Here is a 13,707-nt window from a genome sequence, read left to right as displayed (position 1 = left end):
CAATTACCTACCATTCCGACCTGAACAGTCATGCGTTTGTGTGGCCTATTTGTAAGCCAACGGTTCGATTGGACTCCTATGTCGTTATAAAGTTACAACTCAATATAATCCTGTTTTGGATAGTGTAGGATTCACAATGAATAAGAATGTCTGAAGTCATCGACAATATTGACTCATTATTTACTATTTTGTTTATAAAAACGTTATCTTGTTGTTATCAAAGATAAAATTATATACAACATTTTATTTAGGTTTGTTGTAAATTGAGCAATATGCTTCACATTCCATGTTCCATTGGCGCGAGAATGTGTTGGAGAATCCTTTCAAGAGGCTTCAGTCTTGGTCCATAGGGAGGCATCACTAGCGCTCTGCTGGTCAAATGTATATTACTGTAGTGAAGTGCGCAAGGAGATTTATTTGAGGAAGTTCACAACAAGGGTCTCGCCAATCAGTCAGTATGTGGAACAGTAATCATCCCTCAGTGAGTGCAAATAAAGGACAACCACCACCATTAGACAGAATAGGATGATAATACAGTAATGATAATAATAATAATAATAACAATAATGGCACATAATAGCTCATTTAAATCTTGACTTATTCCTTTGCTTATTGTAGCCTAAAGGATCACCGACTGAACATTGTGTGCGTTTCTTTCCCAAAGTCCCAAACTACCCCGACGAATAATAAAACAACCAAAATAAAGTATCCCTCATTTAAGGGGGCTTGGGGGCCAGGCTGTGAATCAGGCGAGCTGTTTAGAGAAGAACCATATATCTATCACTGATTGTAGCTTTGTCTGTCGCGCTCCGGAAACTGCGCCTGGCTCTCGCCTCCAACCCCTCCCCAATCCATCCACATGCTAAACATGACGATATGCTCAATGGCGATAACCTAACCCATTCAACAAGAAACCAGCACGTCTCCCATTCTGCCCGAGTGACCCTAGCTCTAACAAGGGCTATAAACAAGGACTATGAAAAGGAAGGAACAACAAGACCATGTCTCGAAGCATATAGGCTTATATCCAAAATTAAGTTTTCTAAAGTCTTAGGTAGTGCTGTGACATTATGGTATTTTGGGTAAAGTTTTTTTGCAATTTTTGTAGATTTTTTTTGTAAGGCCTAATGCATCATAATGCATCTTTGAAAATGTGACATCATACCTAATGCATACAACACAGATTTTGTGACACCCCTGTCTCAAAAACAAATGGTTTTGACTGCTTGCAACTTTTGGAAATAAAGTTTTTCCTCCCAACCGTGCCATCATGTAAAAATCAAAAACTGATATTGGGTAAACTATATCTACTTGCATATGAAGTTGAATCCCCTTCTCCTAAAATGAATATATTAAGACAATAATGTCGATATATATATATTTGTTCACGGTTATTGTCCATAATTGTCGGTTACATGATTAAATGATAATTGTGCCAGCACTAGTCTTAGGCTACTTTAATAAAATTGCATCCTATTTTCTGCATCAGTTTGGCTAGTTCCCCATAGCCAGTGTAGGTGGAGATAGAAGTGAATGTGGGAACCCCTAAATATCTATCAATGTATTGGAATATAAAATAATGTATATTGTCCCCTTGTGTATAGGCTATAGAGAGACATTGGAGCCGGAATTGAAGAGTAAATAAATATTTTTGAAAAAGTACACATCTGTTCTTCAAATGACATGCCAGTTTCTGTTGAAAGTACATAAAAAGTTTACACACACATTTACACATTATATATATATACATATATATATATATATATGTACACACACACACACACACACACACACACACACACACACACACACACACACACACACACACACACACACACACACACACACACACACACACACACACACACACACACACACACACACACACACACTTGTATTATTATATATTTTTTAATGTTTTATTCCGGACCCTGACATTGCATGTTCTGATATCTCTTCATTTCCTTCTTTTTATTTATTTTGGGATTTGTGTGTATCATTTTGTATTGTTAGATATTACTGCACTTTTGGAGCTAGAAACATAAGCATTTCGCTGCACCTGCGATAACATCTGCAAAAGTGTATTGTATGTGTGAGGACAAGGTGAATGTCACATTATGTGGCTGTGAGAGACTTCCACTGAGGTGAATTAATTCACACCCGGGTTCCCCTCTACTCCGTGCACGACGCGCACCCGTGAATGGATTCGATGATGGTCTATTTGCACTTCATCACTGAGTGATAACCGCCGCTTTTATTTAATGTTGGATCGACCGATTCATTACATTGGGTATCAAATTGTCTATTGGGAGCTAACACAACACATTTATTTATATTCTACAAGTCTCACAGAGTAATGAGGGGAGCTTTTGTGTATTGCCCTACACGCATGGCTTGCTATAGGTGCACTTTTCTGAACTCTCAAAAGGATAAATGTGGATGTGGACATTCTTTAATGTTGCTATATTATCAGGTCTACTGTAAACCTCATATTATTTGATATCTAAAACAGAAGGATTCAGGGTTGAGGGTTGAAAAGTGTAGTTAGCCCATCTCGGTAGATTGTGTAGAGTTTGCCCTTGTCTGTAGATTTTAAAAAAAAGTATCTCTCTTGCGCTCATTTCGAGAATGAAATTAGCCTAGCTTGGAGTTTACAGTCGTTCCCATAAACCATGACGTGTGCTTTCGTGTAAAGAAGAGGGGAAAGAGAGAGAAAATGTTAAACGGGAGAAGGAAAGAGAGTGCACGCGTCTGAAATCATTTCTAATGTGTCAAAAAACATTGACTGCGCTCTAATAAAATCGATTAACCGTGACCAGTGTTCGATGAGCGAGTGAACTTACAATTCTGATCAGACAAAACCTAATATAAACCAGACACCATGTCTCTTTTTTTATAGTTAAAGAATAATCATACGCCTATGTGAGAACATGTTGGTGCTTTGATTACGCAATCATGTCTCTTCTCTGTGTATTTGCTGTTGGTGTCGAATACAGACATCCGAAAGTGCATAAACGCAGCAGCGCATGTTGTTTCCTTTGCGTACTACCCCAGAAACCTCGTCCCTCCCTCCTCTTTCTGTCTGACTGGCACACATTCGGGACCGCATCCTGTTTGCTGGCTGGATTATACTGGAGGTGTGAATATACAGCGAGGAGGGGGAGCAGGGGACTCATGATAGCCTAGCAGATGTGTACCAACCGGTTACAGGGCGCCCCCCGACACCACCTGTTCCCCATCACCGTTTTATGTACAATGATCACATTGCAGAGGTTGACAACGAGGTCACTACAATTTCTGTCCTACTTTAATGCACGCACATTTAACCCCCTGTGGCACCTGAGAGATTGAGCTTTTTCGTGATGTATCTCATTTCAACCTACATTTCTGACTCGAGTGTAAATCTCTTGAAACAAACCAGAACAAATGCGCTGAATGTAGTATGGAAATCCTGTCTCCCTCGCGCTCTCATTGGACCACTGCTCGCGTTATCAAATCCAGACATAGAGACGGATTTTTTTTCCCCTCAAGAATAGATCAGAGAAATATAAAGTTGCTCACTGGTTAGTCAGTTTGCTTTTATGGAGAGTCGTCAGAAAAAATGATGACTCATTTTATTTGACCCTTGATAAAACCTATAATACGACTCCTGGAGGTGGTGTATATTATTTAGCCTAATGATGGAAAAAAATAACATGCTAGTGATTAAATAACCATGCCAGTGTTTATAAATTAAGCGTTGTTTAAATTATAACATATAAAGTAAGTCAGAACTAATCGGTCAGAACTAATCCTCTACATTGATTCATTATGAGGTCAATTAAAACCAGGATGTGTCTGGAGGAAGAACCTTTACTGCCTCCAATTTGGTTCTTAATAATGGCAACTGACAGAACTACAAAAAGATAAGGGCTGATGTCTTTATAGCTACTGTTATGCTGATGTAGATAATGATGGTGTTGTCAGGCTAATTCTTGTGTTACTCCTAGCAATGGAAAGTAGAGAACACCCACTCAAAATGTAAATGCCGATCTGGTGAGAATTCATGTTTATTCATGTAATGAATAATCAATTTGCAGACACTGCCGAAACAGCGAAATGAAAGCGGACAGGGGATATGCGAATTGAATTGTTGCTCTTGTTGTATTCTTCTCACAATCCATTTCCAAGGGTTCCTTAGATAGAGATTGTGTGAGTCTAATTATCGCCCTCCATGCAATTAGCGACCAGAAGCCACCTCCAAACACAGTAGGCCTGGAAACGTGGTAAGGTGAGGAGGGGGCAACAACAAAGCTTGTCTTTGACCCCTCGGATCCACCTGGGATTTCTCTCACTGCATGCTTGTAGAATTGCCTGACTCCAAGTCACCACTGTAGCAGCCTTCTGTAGCAGCCACCACTGTAGCAGCCTTCTGTAGCAGCCTTCTGTAGCAGCCTTCTGTAGCAGTCTTCTGTAGCAGCCTTCTGTAGCAGCCATCACTGTAGCAGCCTTCTGTAGCAGCCTTCTGTAGCAGCCTTCTGCAGCAGCCACCACTGTAGCAGCCACCACTGTAGCAGCCTTCTGTAGCAGCCTTCTGTAGCAGCCTTCTGTAGCAGCCACCACTGTAGCAGCCTTCTGTAGCAGCCTTCTGTAGCAGCCACCTCTGTAGCAGCCTTCTGTCGCAGCCGCCACTGTAGCAGCCTTCTGTAGCAGCTGCCACTGTAGCAGCCTTCTGTAGCAGCCTTCTTTCGCAGCCGCCACTGTAGCAGCCTTCTGTAGCAGCCTTCTGTCGCAGCCGCCACTGTAGCAGCCACCACTGCAGCAGCCTTCTGTAGCAGCCTTCTGTAGCAGCCTTCTGTAGCAGCCTTCTGTAGCAGCCACCACTGTAGCAGCCTTCTGTAGCAGCCTTCTGTAGCAGCCACCTCTGTAGCAGCCACCACTGTAGCAGCCTTCTGTAGCAGCCTTCTTTCGCAGCCGCCACTGTAGCAGCCTTCTGTAGCAGCCTTCTGTCGCAGCCGCCACTGTAGCAGCCACCACTGTAGCAGCCTTCTGTAGCAGCCTTCTGTAGCAGCCTTCTGTAGCAGCCACCACTGTAGCAGCCTTCTGTAGCAGCCTTCTGTAGCAGCCACCTCTGTAGCAGCCTTCTGTCGCAGCCGCCACTGTAGCAGCCTTCTGTAGCAGCTGCCACTGTAGCAGCCTTCTGTAGCAGCCTTCTTTCGCAGCCGCCACTGTAGCAGCCTTCTGTAGCAGCCTTCTGTCGCAGCCGCCACTGTAGCAGGCTTCATTATTTAATGTTACCAGACCGGTGTGTCCGTTATACCACTATACCTCGGCCTACACTTTGGCGCTAAAAGTGTAGAGTAAAAGTCTATGTGGTTGTTCTTTTCTACAGCTTTTCCCATGTTGCTTACAGATCTGTTCCCCCCTCGATAAGCAAACACCAGGCTTGAATCACCCCCACCCCCCAATCCGGCAGAAACACCATTACTGAGCGCCTTTGAATTCTGCATCATCCGCATCTAATTTTGTTTATAAGAGTGAAATTACTTCCGCACTTTATTTTAAGCGGCTTTAGAAAGTTGATAGTTGTCAAGAGCCGAGGACCCAGTGATAACTGCCCACAGTATACACATTTTGTTGGCAGTATACACATTTTGTTGGCAGTATACACATTTTGTTGGCAGTATACACATTTTGTTGGCAGTATACACATTTTGTTGGCAGTATACACATTTTGTTGGTTGCACATTTTTATTCTTGCGGTAATTGTTATTTTATTTTTTACAATGTGATTTACAGCTGATTTACAATCTGGGTGGTCTGACCAAATGATACCAGTGTCTGTTCCAGAACATGCAAACATCAGAAAAAGAGAAAAGAGAGATCATAGAGAGACAGGATGGGACAGAGGGAAATCCCTCTTTAATACTACCTCCTGGTTCAGATGACCAGACAAATAATGTTGCAGTAGGATTGAATATCACAATCAATTGGACAAACAATCTAACATTTCTGACTTATTCCTGCTCCAACCATCTCTCCACCTGCTACATTTCTATAAAGGCCTACTCCTTCCCTTTATCTTTGTCCTTCCCTCTTTCCCTGCCTGTCTTTTGAAGTCGTTAGGGTCCTGTGGTCATCAGAGGTCTTCTGGGCCCAGCCCATTCATGCACGCCACACACACACACACACACACACACACACACACACACACACACACACACACACACACACACACACACACACACACACACACACACACACACACACACACACACACACACACACACACACACACACACACACACACACACACACACGTCCTGCGGGATAAACGTACGTTACCACCTGTCTTTGTGACCCTGAGTCAACACTGGTAGTGTTACCGCCACTGACTCCCACGCCTCACAATCTCACACACACACACCACCACCACCATCCGAATCAACCCTACTGTCCTACAATCAACCCCCACACCAGAGTGTGGGACCCCCAGTGAGACATCCTCCTAACACTCCCACAGACAGCGCTGGCCCAGCCCCAAACCTCCAGGGGTTGTGTAGCTGAGAGGAAGTCCAGCATCCTGGCGAGAAGTCACAGAGAGTTCTTCAGAGATGGGAAATTAGACATGGAAATGGTCATCCAAAGATCAAACTCATCCCAAAGAGTTGGTGTGTTATTCACTTTTCTCCCATCATACAGCAGAAGAATGGTCCTTCCATCTCACAAGTTTATCCCAAATTTGTCACATTGTCATGACCAACCTTGTGACAACCTATTTGCAATGTGACGATGTGCCAGCATGATGTGGTAGCAGTTTGCTCCTATCACCAGCAGGGTAGAGGCCCTTCATTGTACAAGGTACTATACTCTGTCCTCCATATGTCACTCTGCCCCCGCCTCCTTTCCCTCTTTCCCAGAATGGAGAGCTGCTCCTGGGCTGAGGCTGAAGCTGAGGCTTGGGCCTGGTTCGGCCAGAGTGGAGCAGGATGACCCAAAACTGGACACCAGCCCTGAGTCAGAATCTGACACCGCCAGCTCCTCAAACTTCTGGATGACCATCCGTACAGACCGGAAGGGCATGTCTCTGCGCCAGCGACCCCCACCAGCTCCAGTAGGCCCTCTATAGTCGGATGCTCGGCTGAGAAAGACGTGGGGTGGAGGGGGTAGGCCACAGCGGAGCCTCAGCCTGCCCTGGCCCAGCCCCAGAGCGGGACGTACCCCAGCATGGCTGAAGCGAGTGGGTAGGGTGGCCAGGTGCTCCTGGGTCAGAGGGTTGTGGAAGCTTAACGTCCCTCCACCCATGTTGAGGAACAGCCCTAGGGTCTTGATCTGGGGTGGCACAGCACATAAGGGCTCCCGACGGCTATCATACACAGTGGAGAAGGACAAGCCCCGCCTTTCCAGCCACCAGCCGCAAGCATCGTCCAATGAGCTCACTCCTGTATGGAAAATAGGAAAGATGGTTGCTTTCTGTGTCACAAAAAAAGACATAATGGGAAATGATGTCTTCAAATATTGTGCCAATAAACTTTTCAATGTCACCATGAAATAGGATAGTCTGTATGCCTGACTGTTTATGCACTCAACAACGCCACTGTAGCAGGAATTTGTTGCCTCATTTGGCCTGAATTAAAACCTGTTATTGGAGTAGAAACAAACTGGCACCCACACACCCACAGTGTTTCCCCCATATGTATTTATCAGCGGCGGTGCGTGGCCGCCACAATTTTTTACATTTTTCATATCGTTATACCCTTCAAAAGTTTGGGGTTCTTAGAAATTTCCTTGTTTTTGAAAGAAAAACACATTTTTTGACCATTTTTTCTCTCTTTTATTTCAAAAACAAGGACATTTCTAAGTGACCCCAAACTTTTGAACAGTAGTGTATGTCTATGTTTGATTATTCTGTTTTTATTGTAATGTATACAGGGCTCTCTAGTAAAATAGATTTCTCAACTCAATGTGATTCTCTGTTTAAATAAAGGTTAAATAAAAAACATGTAAAAAATATTGTAGTGTTTTTGCAGACAGTATTGTAATAAAACTCAGTTTTTGGTTTATTATCTTTGACATAGCAGTGGTGGCTTTGTCCTTAAGGAAATCTAAAGGACAAAATACTCAAAGAGCACATTTTCCCATTTACCATAACCTGTAGGTAGGACTAAGGTCTGAACAGACAATTTAGGGCTTCTGTAAGGAACACAATACATGGTCTATAATTGGCATGTAGGTTTCTCACTTATGGGTGGGACATATTAGGATATGGGGGAGGGTAATGGACAGGGTATATGCAAATTAAATATTGTAGTATATACACTATAGTAATTACCGTAATGTTTTTGCAGACAGTAGTGTTTTTGTGGATGTGACTAGTATTTACTGTAGTGTTTGTGGTCTGTAGTATACTGTAGTATTTACTATAGTATTTTACAGTATACTACACCATTCTATAGTAAGTACTACACATAGAGATATACTACAGTGTGTAGTATACTATTCTACAGTATAGTACAGTTTACTACTGAATTCTTTAGAAAGTACCGTAGTATTCTATAGTAAACTGTAGTATTTTTTCATGTGAGATAGGCATGAGTGAGCAATAATATGTGAAATATCAATGCGGTTCCCATCCCATATTACCTCGCTAAGTATCTCTATTCCCTAAGTACAGCTCTGTCGACAGTGCCAGTCATCATGGTCAACAACCACTAATAGGTATTTGGCCTGACTCCCTCCAGTTAATGATGAAGCTGCACATTTCTGTCATATTTAATGCAGTTTTCTGTTGTTTACAGAGAGCAGATGTCAATATGCCTTGTAAGCCAAAATGTAATTGTTCAATAAAAAATGCAATTGTTTAGTGGTTCAGCCAAGCGCTGGGATATCCCTGCTGACATCCTGTTCACCACTCGGTGGCACCACAGAGCAGAGTTGAAGGATGTGAATGAACTTTATGTAGGACAGACAGCCTGTGTCCTGTGTGCGGGAGCATTTGCACAAGACTGTCTGTATGTATTTGTAGGCTACAACATGATTGTGTAAGAAATGTAGCCCATGGAAATTCATATTTATCTCAATCAGTAGGAATTTATCAGCATGCCAGAAGCTAAGAGTATTATAATCAAAGCAGGGATTTGTACTTGTTCTGCCACTACCAGTAAATCATGGCCAGGTGGATTAGAGTGCACTTCCTCACCTATCCTGTAGAGGGTACTGTTGCATACGTCCACCTCCCAGTAGAACTGACCCCTGATGATGACCACGTCCCCACACACCTGAGGGAGGGGATGGGGGGCAGACTCCTGGGATTCAGTGCTTGTTACTGACCCTGTGACCCTGTTTCCATGATGGCGAGAGGGTAGTGGCGGAGGGCTTGGTCCGTGGAACGTCACAATGAGAGAAGAGGTGGAGAGATGGAGGGATGGAGCAGCAGCAGAGGGGTCCAGGGTGAACGTCAGACCTGGGAAGGGAGAGATGAAGATGAAAGAGCAGGTGAAACCTGATTTCCTCTAACCAGGGACATTGCAATTAATAACATTTGTATTTTTTACTCTTCTTCTACACAGTATAACAAGACATCATTGGATAAAGAGTCTTGCATTGGACTCACTGACCTGAGACAGACTGTTCCATCTCCTCCTCTCGTAGATCTATAGTTCCCTCCAGTGGTGAGCCTGCATCCATGGATACGCAGAGAGAAAAGAGACCGTTCAAACAGACACAACACAGTTGGCGCCATATAAAGCCTTACTCAGTAAAGCATGTAGGGAAGTAAGCCTGCCAGATTCTCCTTAACCCACTTCATTCTCCCTTTCCCATGAGGCCTGACGGTATTCAGAGGAACTAGAGGCCCAACACCGTGAAGAGTAACAGCAACAACAATAACAACTGCCTGGCATGTCTCCCAGTTTTAACCTTGAGCTCACAAAATGTGTCTAACCTAGACTAACTGCCAAGGTGCCATTTCACTCACCATATGAAGCAGTGATCTGGTCCGTGACATCCTCTTTGTCTCTGCCGAATGGATTCCTCTGCATGTGGGATTAGTGGAGGTGGGGTGGGAATGAATGGGAAGATGTGTTAGGGAGGCTTAAGTCACTGGGGTCACTTGGAAGATGTGACCTGTATCCATCCAAAGATTGAATAGGGCAATGGGAGAAGATTGTGCATCCATAAGGCTGGTGTGCCTCTCACTTGTCTAAAACAAAGATGAAATAAGCCTACCTATCCAACATGAAAAGAAAAGAACAAGCTTAGTTACCTGTGAGAAGGCCTTCATCCCTTCTTCCGCCTGGTCCCCAGCACTGCTGGCTGTCCACCCAGGGGTCAGGGTGGGGTCGGGGGGCAGGCAACAGGTGGCAGAAGCCCACTCCCAGCATGGCAGCTCCACAGGGTGGCGACAGCAAGGGCACAGCACGGCACACACAGGCGTACTGGTAGAGCGGTGGTGGGCAGAATGGGTGCCACCACAGGAAGCATGGGACACACCATCCCCTTCCTCATCCAGTACACATTGCCCTGCCCCCTCTCCACATCGCCCTGCCCCCTCTCCACCTCCTACACAGCGCCCACACAGGGTATGGGAGCATGGTAGGAGAAGGGCAACGTCAAAACCACGCCTACAGGACGGGCATAGAGAAGATTTAGCCAAATCATGATGACCCTCCTCTTCTCCCTTCTCTTCCTCTTCTTGTTCTGCCTCTTTTCCCTCCTCTTCTTCCTCACCCTGCGGATTGTCAATCTTTTGTTGTGTTCCGTCAAGACGGGGTGGTGTCCTACGCATTATTGGCAGATGAAAAGTTGAGTTGAATGCATTTATAGCTCAATATCATATCACATTTGTCAAATTTATTTTGCCTTCACCAAAGCAAAGGTCAGCATAGTGAACCTGTCTCTACAGTCGACATGTACTGTCGACAATTCAGTAGTAAGGGGGCCATCCCTGAATCAAGTCTTTAACCATTACAGTATTCCGAGAGCCCTTCCTTGGCCAACACAAAGGACACATGCTCTCCTATCCTCCTTAGAAATACACAATGAGGAGAGATCCCCCACTGTACAAAGATATCCTTTTCTAGTAGATTTCAAAAGAGATTTTTCCTCAACAGGTCACAAAGATATCCAACTCTGGTAAATCAAAGATCCTCTTCTTTGACAGATCAAAGATGTCCCCCACACAGATGGATGATGGATGACACAGTAGGCTGCATTCACACGGAGTGAGATGTTAGAGCTAGACATATTTCTGTCCTTTTCTTCTGCCTCACTTTTGCTGTTCCATCTATCTCCCTATGCTGATGTTGAGCCTGCTGTGCTACGTAGGTTGGCAAGACAGACAGAGGAAAATAAAATAAATGAAACAGAGAAAGAGGAAGGCAAATAGGAGAAAGAGAGAGAGAGAGCAACAGCCAGAGAAGAGAGCAGCCTTTTATTAGACACTCATTGCTTGCCGTTGCCATGGTGATGGCCTTCCATAAAGACGTCAGTAAAGCCGGCCCACTGAATGAAGACACACACACACACACACACACACACACACACACACACACACACACACACACACACACACACACACACACACACACACACACACACACACACACACACACACACACACACACACTAGTGATTAATGTAATGGTCACACGCAGACACTCGTAGACACTAATTTGTCATGCAAACCTTTTCCTTTCTGTTTCCCTCTCTCCGTGTCTCCTCCTGTACTACGTGGATTATCTGAAAGGGTTTTCGCTACATGATGTGAATTTAAAGATCTGCCCCAGCTCTATCACTGTGGTTACACTTTCTGTCTGTCTCCATATGGGTTGGTGGGGCCATTGTTCCCCGGACCACTCTACAACACCAGGGCCAGGTTGTGGTCAGCTAAAAGTGGGCTTCTGGGGCGAAAGGGTGCAGGACGGAGGAGGGGTAGGAAGTAGGAGGAGAAAAGAGGGGAAGCAGGAGGATAAAGAGGGAGCTCAGTTGGTATAGCATGGCGCTTGCAACACCAGCATAGTGGATTTGATTTCCGGGACCACCTGTAAGTAAAAATATATGCCCCTATTTGGATAAAAGTGTTTGCAAAATGGTATATATTATTATATATACTGTATATTATAGGAGGACTACTGCAGCTGGGCAGAGAGGTAGGGGACTTATCTCTCCACTGAACTATTTCTAGTGTCTTTCACTCTAAACACCAAGCATGGCTTTTAATCCAATCTTGATATCAGCATAATTCACAGTGTGTGTGGCAGGAGTTGGAGTGGATAATGTAAACGACATGAGAGTGCTCAGTGCTGACCAAACCTGCACGGAGTATGCATGTCCAAAGGCCATTTCTTAGCAAGCAAAATCCAGTGTGGTAGATTAGGCAATAGCCTCTATACATCCAGATACATTATTAATATCCTAGGGATTAGATGATCTATTAACCCATGAAAGGAAATTGAGTTTGCCTAGGCCTACTCACAGGCATAATGACAATGTAGAAAATAAGAGATTATCAAACGATACTCATATTATTTTATCTTCTTTGAGCTAAAAGACAACCGGTTTGTCTTGTTCTATTCAGATTTGTTTTCCTGTGCATGTTTAGTTTATTTTATTTTATTTTTACAGGGACAGTGCACATTAATCAACGTTTCAGTAAAAGTGCCGGTTTTAGCCAGCCGGCTAATTTTCAACCGCAGTCCCTGGGCAGGTTATTAAAAACAATTACAATATAGACAATAGCACCATAGACATAGCAACATAGCAACATAGGACAAGCAAGACACAGCATACAGACAGAGCAACATAGAACAAAAAGCAGCAAGACAAAATTCATAAAAGCAACAAAGTGTTTCCACACCTCACAAGCTACAGACAACAGACAACATGGAAAGCGGCAACACACAGCTAGGGACCATGTTCACAAATCTGATTGACCTTTAGCCATGTCTTCAAGCATTTTGTGAAAGTGTGATATGTGGTGCAGTTATGTGTGTCTGATGGCAGTGTATTCCAGATATGGGAAGCTCTCACAGAGAATGCAGATTTACTAAAGGTGCTTTTCCTTAGGGGAACTATACAGTCACCTCTCATGGCAGACCTTGTGGATCTGCTGCCATATGTCTGGGTTTTCTGTTTAACAAAAATATTGAGTGGAGGGGGAGCCAGGCCATTAAGGATCTTGAATACAGTTGGATACCCAATGTATCCCGTTTCATACCACTTCTGGGAGAGTTCTCAGGGGGACAATTGTTTCTCTTATGTTCCCACTGTAGACAGTGTCGCAAACGCCTATGATTCCCCTCCTGGATTAAATGGAACATGGGGACGAGCACCATGGAAGAAAAGGCTGCTATTGAGGGGTGTCATGCGCACAGGAGCGAGTTATGGATTTAAGCAGTGGGTATCCAACTGCGCTTTGCAATAGGCCTATCATCATAAGATACTAATACACATGCAATGTGAATCATTTATGTTCTTGTTATCAGTGTGGTTTATTTGACCCCTCAAGTGATGATATATTAGTAGAATAAGTATATGCATGGTGAAAATATGTATGCTTTACTGAAAATGTGACACACTAACATAACATGTGACACACAAAGGGGAATTGTGTGCATTATTCATTGACATGCATTTCTTTAAGATGTTATTGGAATACACTACATTAGCAAAAGTATGTGGACACTTGCTGGTCAAACATCTCATTCCAAAATCATGGGCATTAATATG

The 13,707-nt window shown here is 43.8% G+C and overlaps 1 protein-coding gene across 1 annotated transcript; it reads right to left on the bottom strand.

Moving 5' to 3' along the window:
- Positions 1 to 5,711: 5,711 nt before the first annotated feature.
- Positions 5,712 to 11,400, bottom strand: LOC118373522 (uncharacterized). Its single transcript, XM_035759672.2, has 5 exons — positions 10,244 to 11,400; positions 9,956 to 10,013; positions 9,597 to 9,656; positions 9,179 to 9,442; positions 5,712 to 7,421 (listed from the first exon to the last, which is right to left on the bottom strand). Exons 1-5 carry the CDS (start codon positions 10,763 to 10,765, stop codon positions 6,865 to 6,867), a joined length of 1,461 nt encoding a protein of 486 aa, XP_035615565.1. The 5' UTR covers positions 10,766 to 11,400; the 3' UTR covers positions 5,712 to 6,864.
- Positions 11,401 to 13,707: the final 2,307 nt, after the last annotated feature.

The sequence above is a fragment of the Oncorhynchus keta genome, chromosome 18 (genome assembly GCF_023373465.1).
Source record: "Oncorhynchus keta strain PuntledgeMale-10-30-2019 chromosome 18, Oket_V2, whole genome shotgun sequence".
Classification (NCBI taxonomy): domain Eukaryota; kingdom Metazoa; phylum Chordata; class Actinopteri; order Salmoniformes; family Salmonidae; genus Oncorhynchus; species Oncorhynchus keta.
The sequence above is the reverse complement of the archived record's forward strand: the minus strand, read 5'-3'. Positions and strand labels throughout refer to the sequence as shown.

Excerpts from the sequence above, each read along its gene's own strand:
- LOC118373522 (XM_035759672.2), bottom strand. The coding sequence starts at position 10,765 with ATGCGTAGGACACCACCCCGTCTTGACGGAACACAACAAAAGATTGAC. Across the intron at positions 10,014-10,243 it reads GGATGAAGGCCTTCTCACAG|AGGAATCCATTCGGCAGAGA; the intron begins GTAACTAAGCTT and ends TCCCACATGCAG. Across the intron at positions 7,422-9,178 it reads CAGTACCCTCTACAGGATAG|GAGTGAGCTCATTGGACGAT; the intron begins GTGAGGAAGTGC and ends TTTTCCATACAG.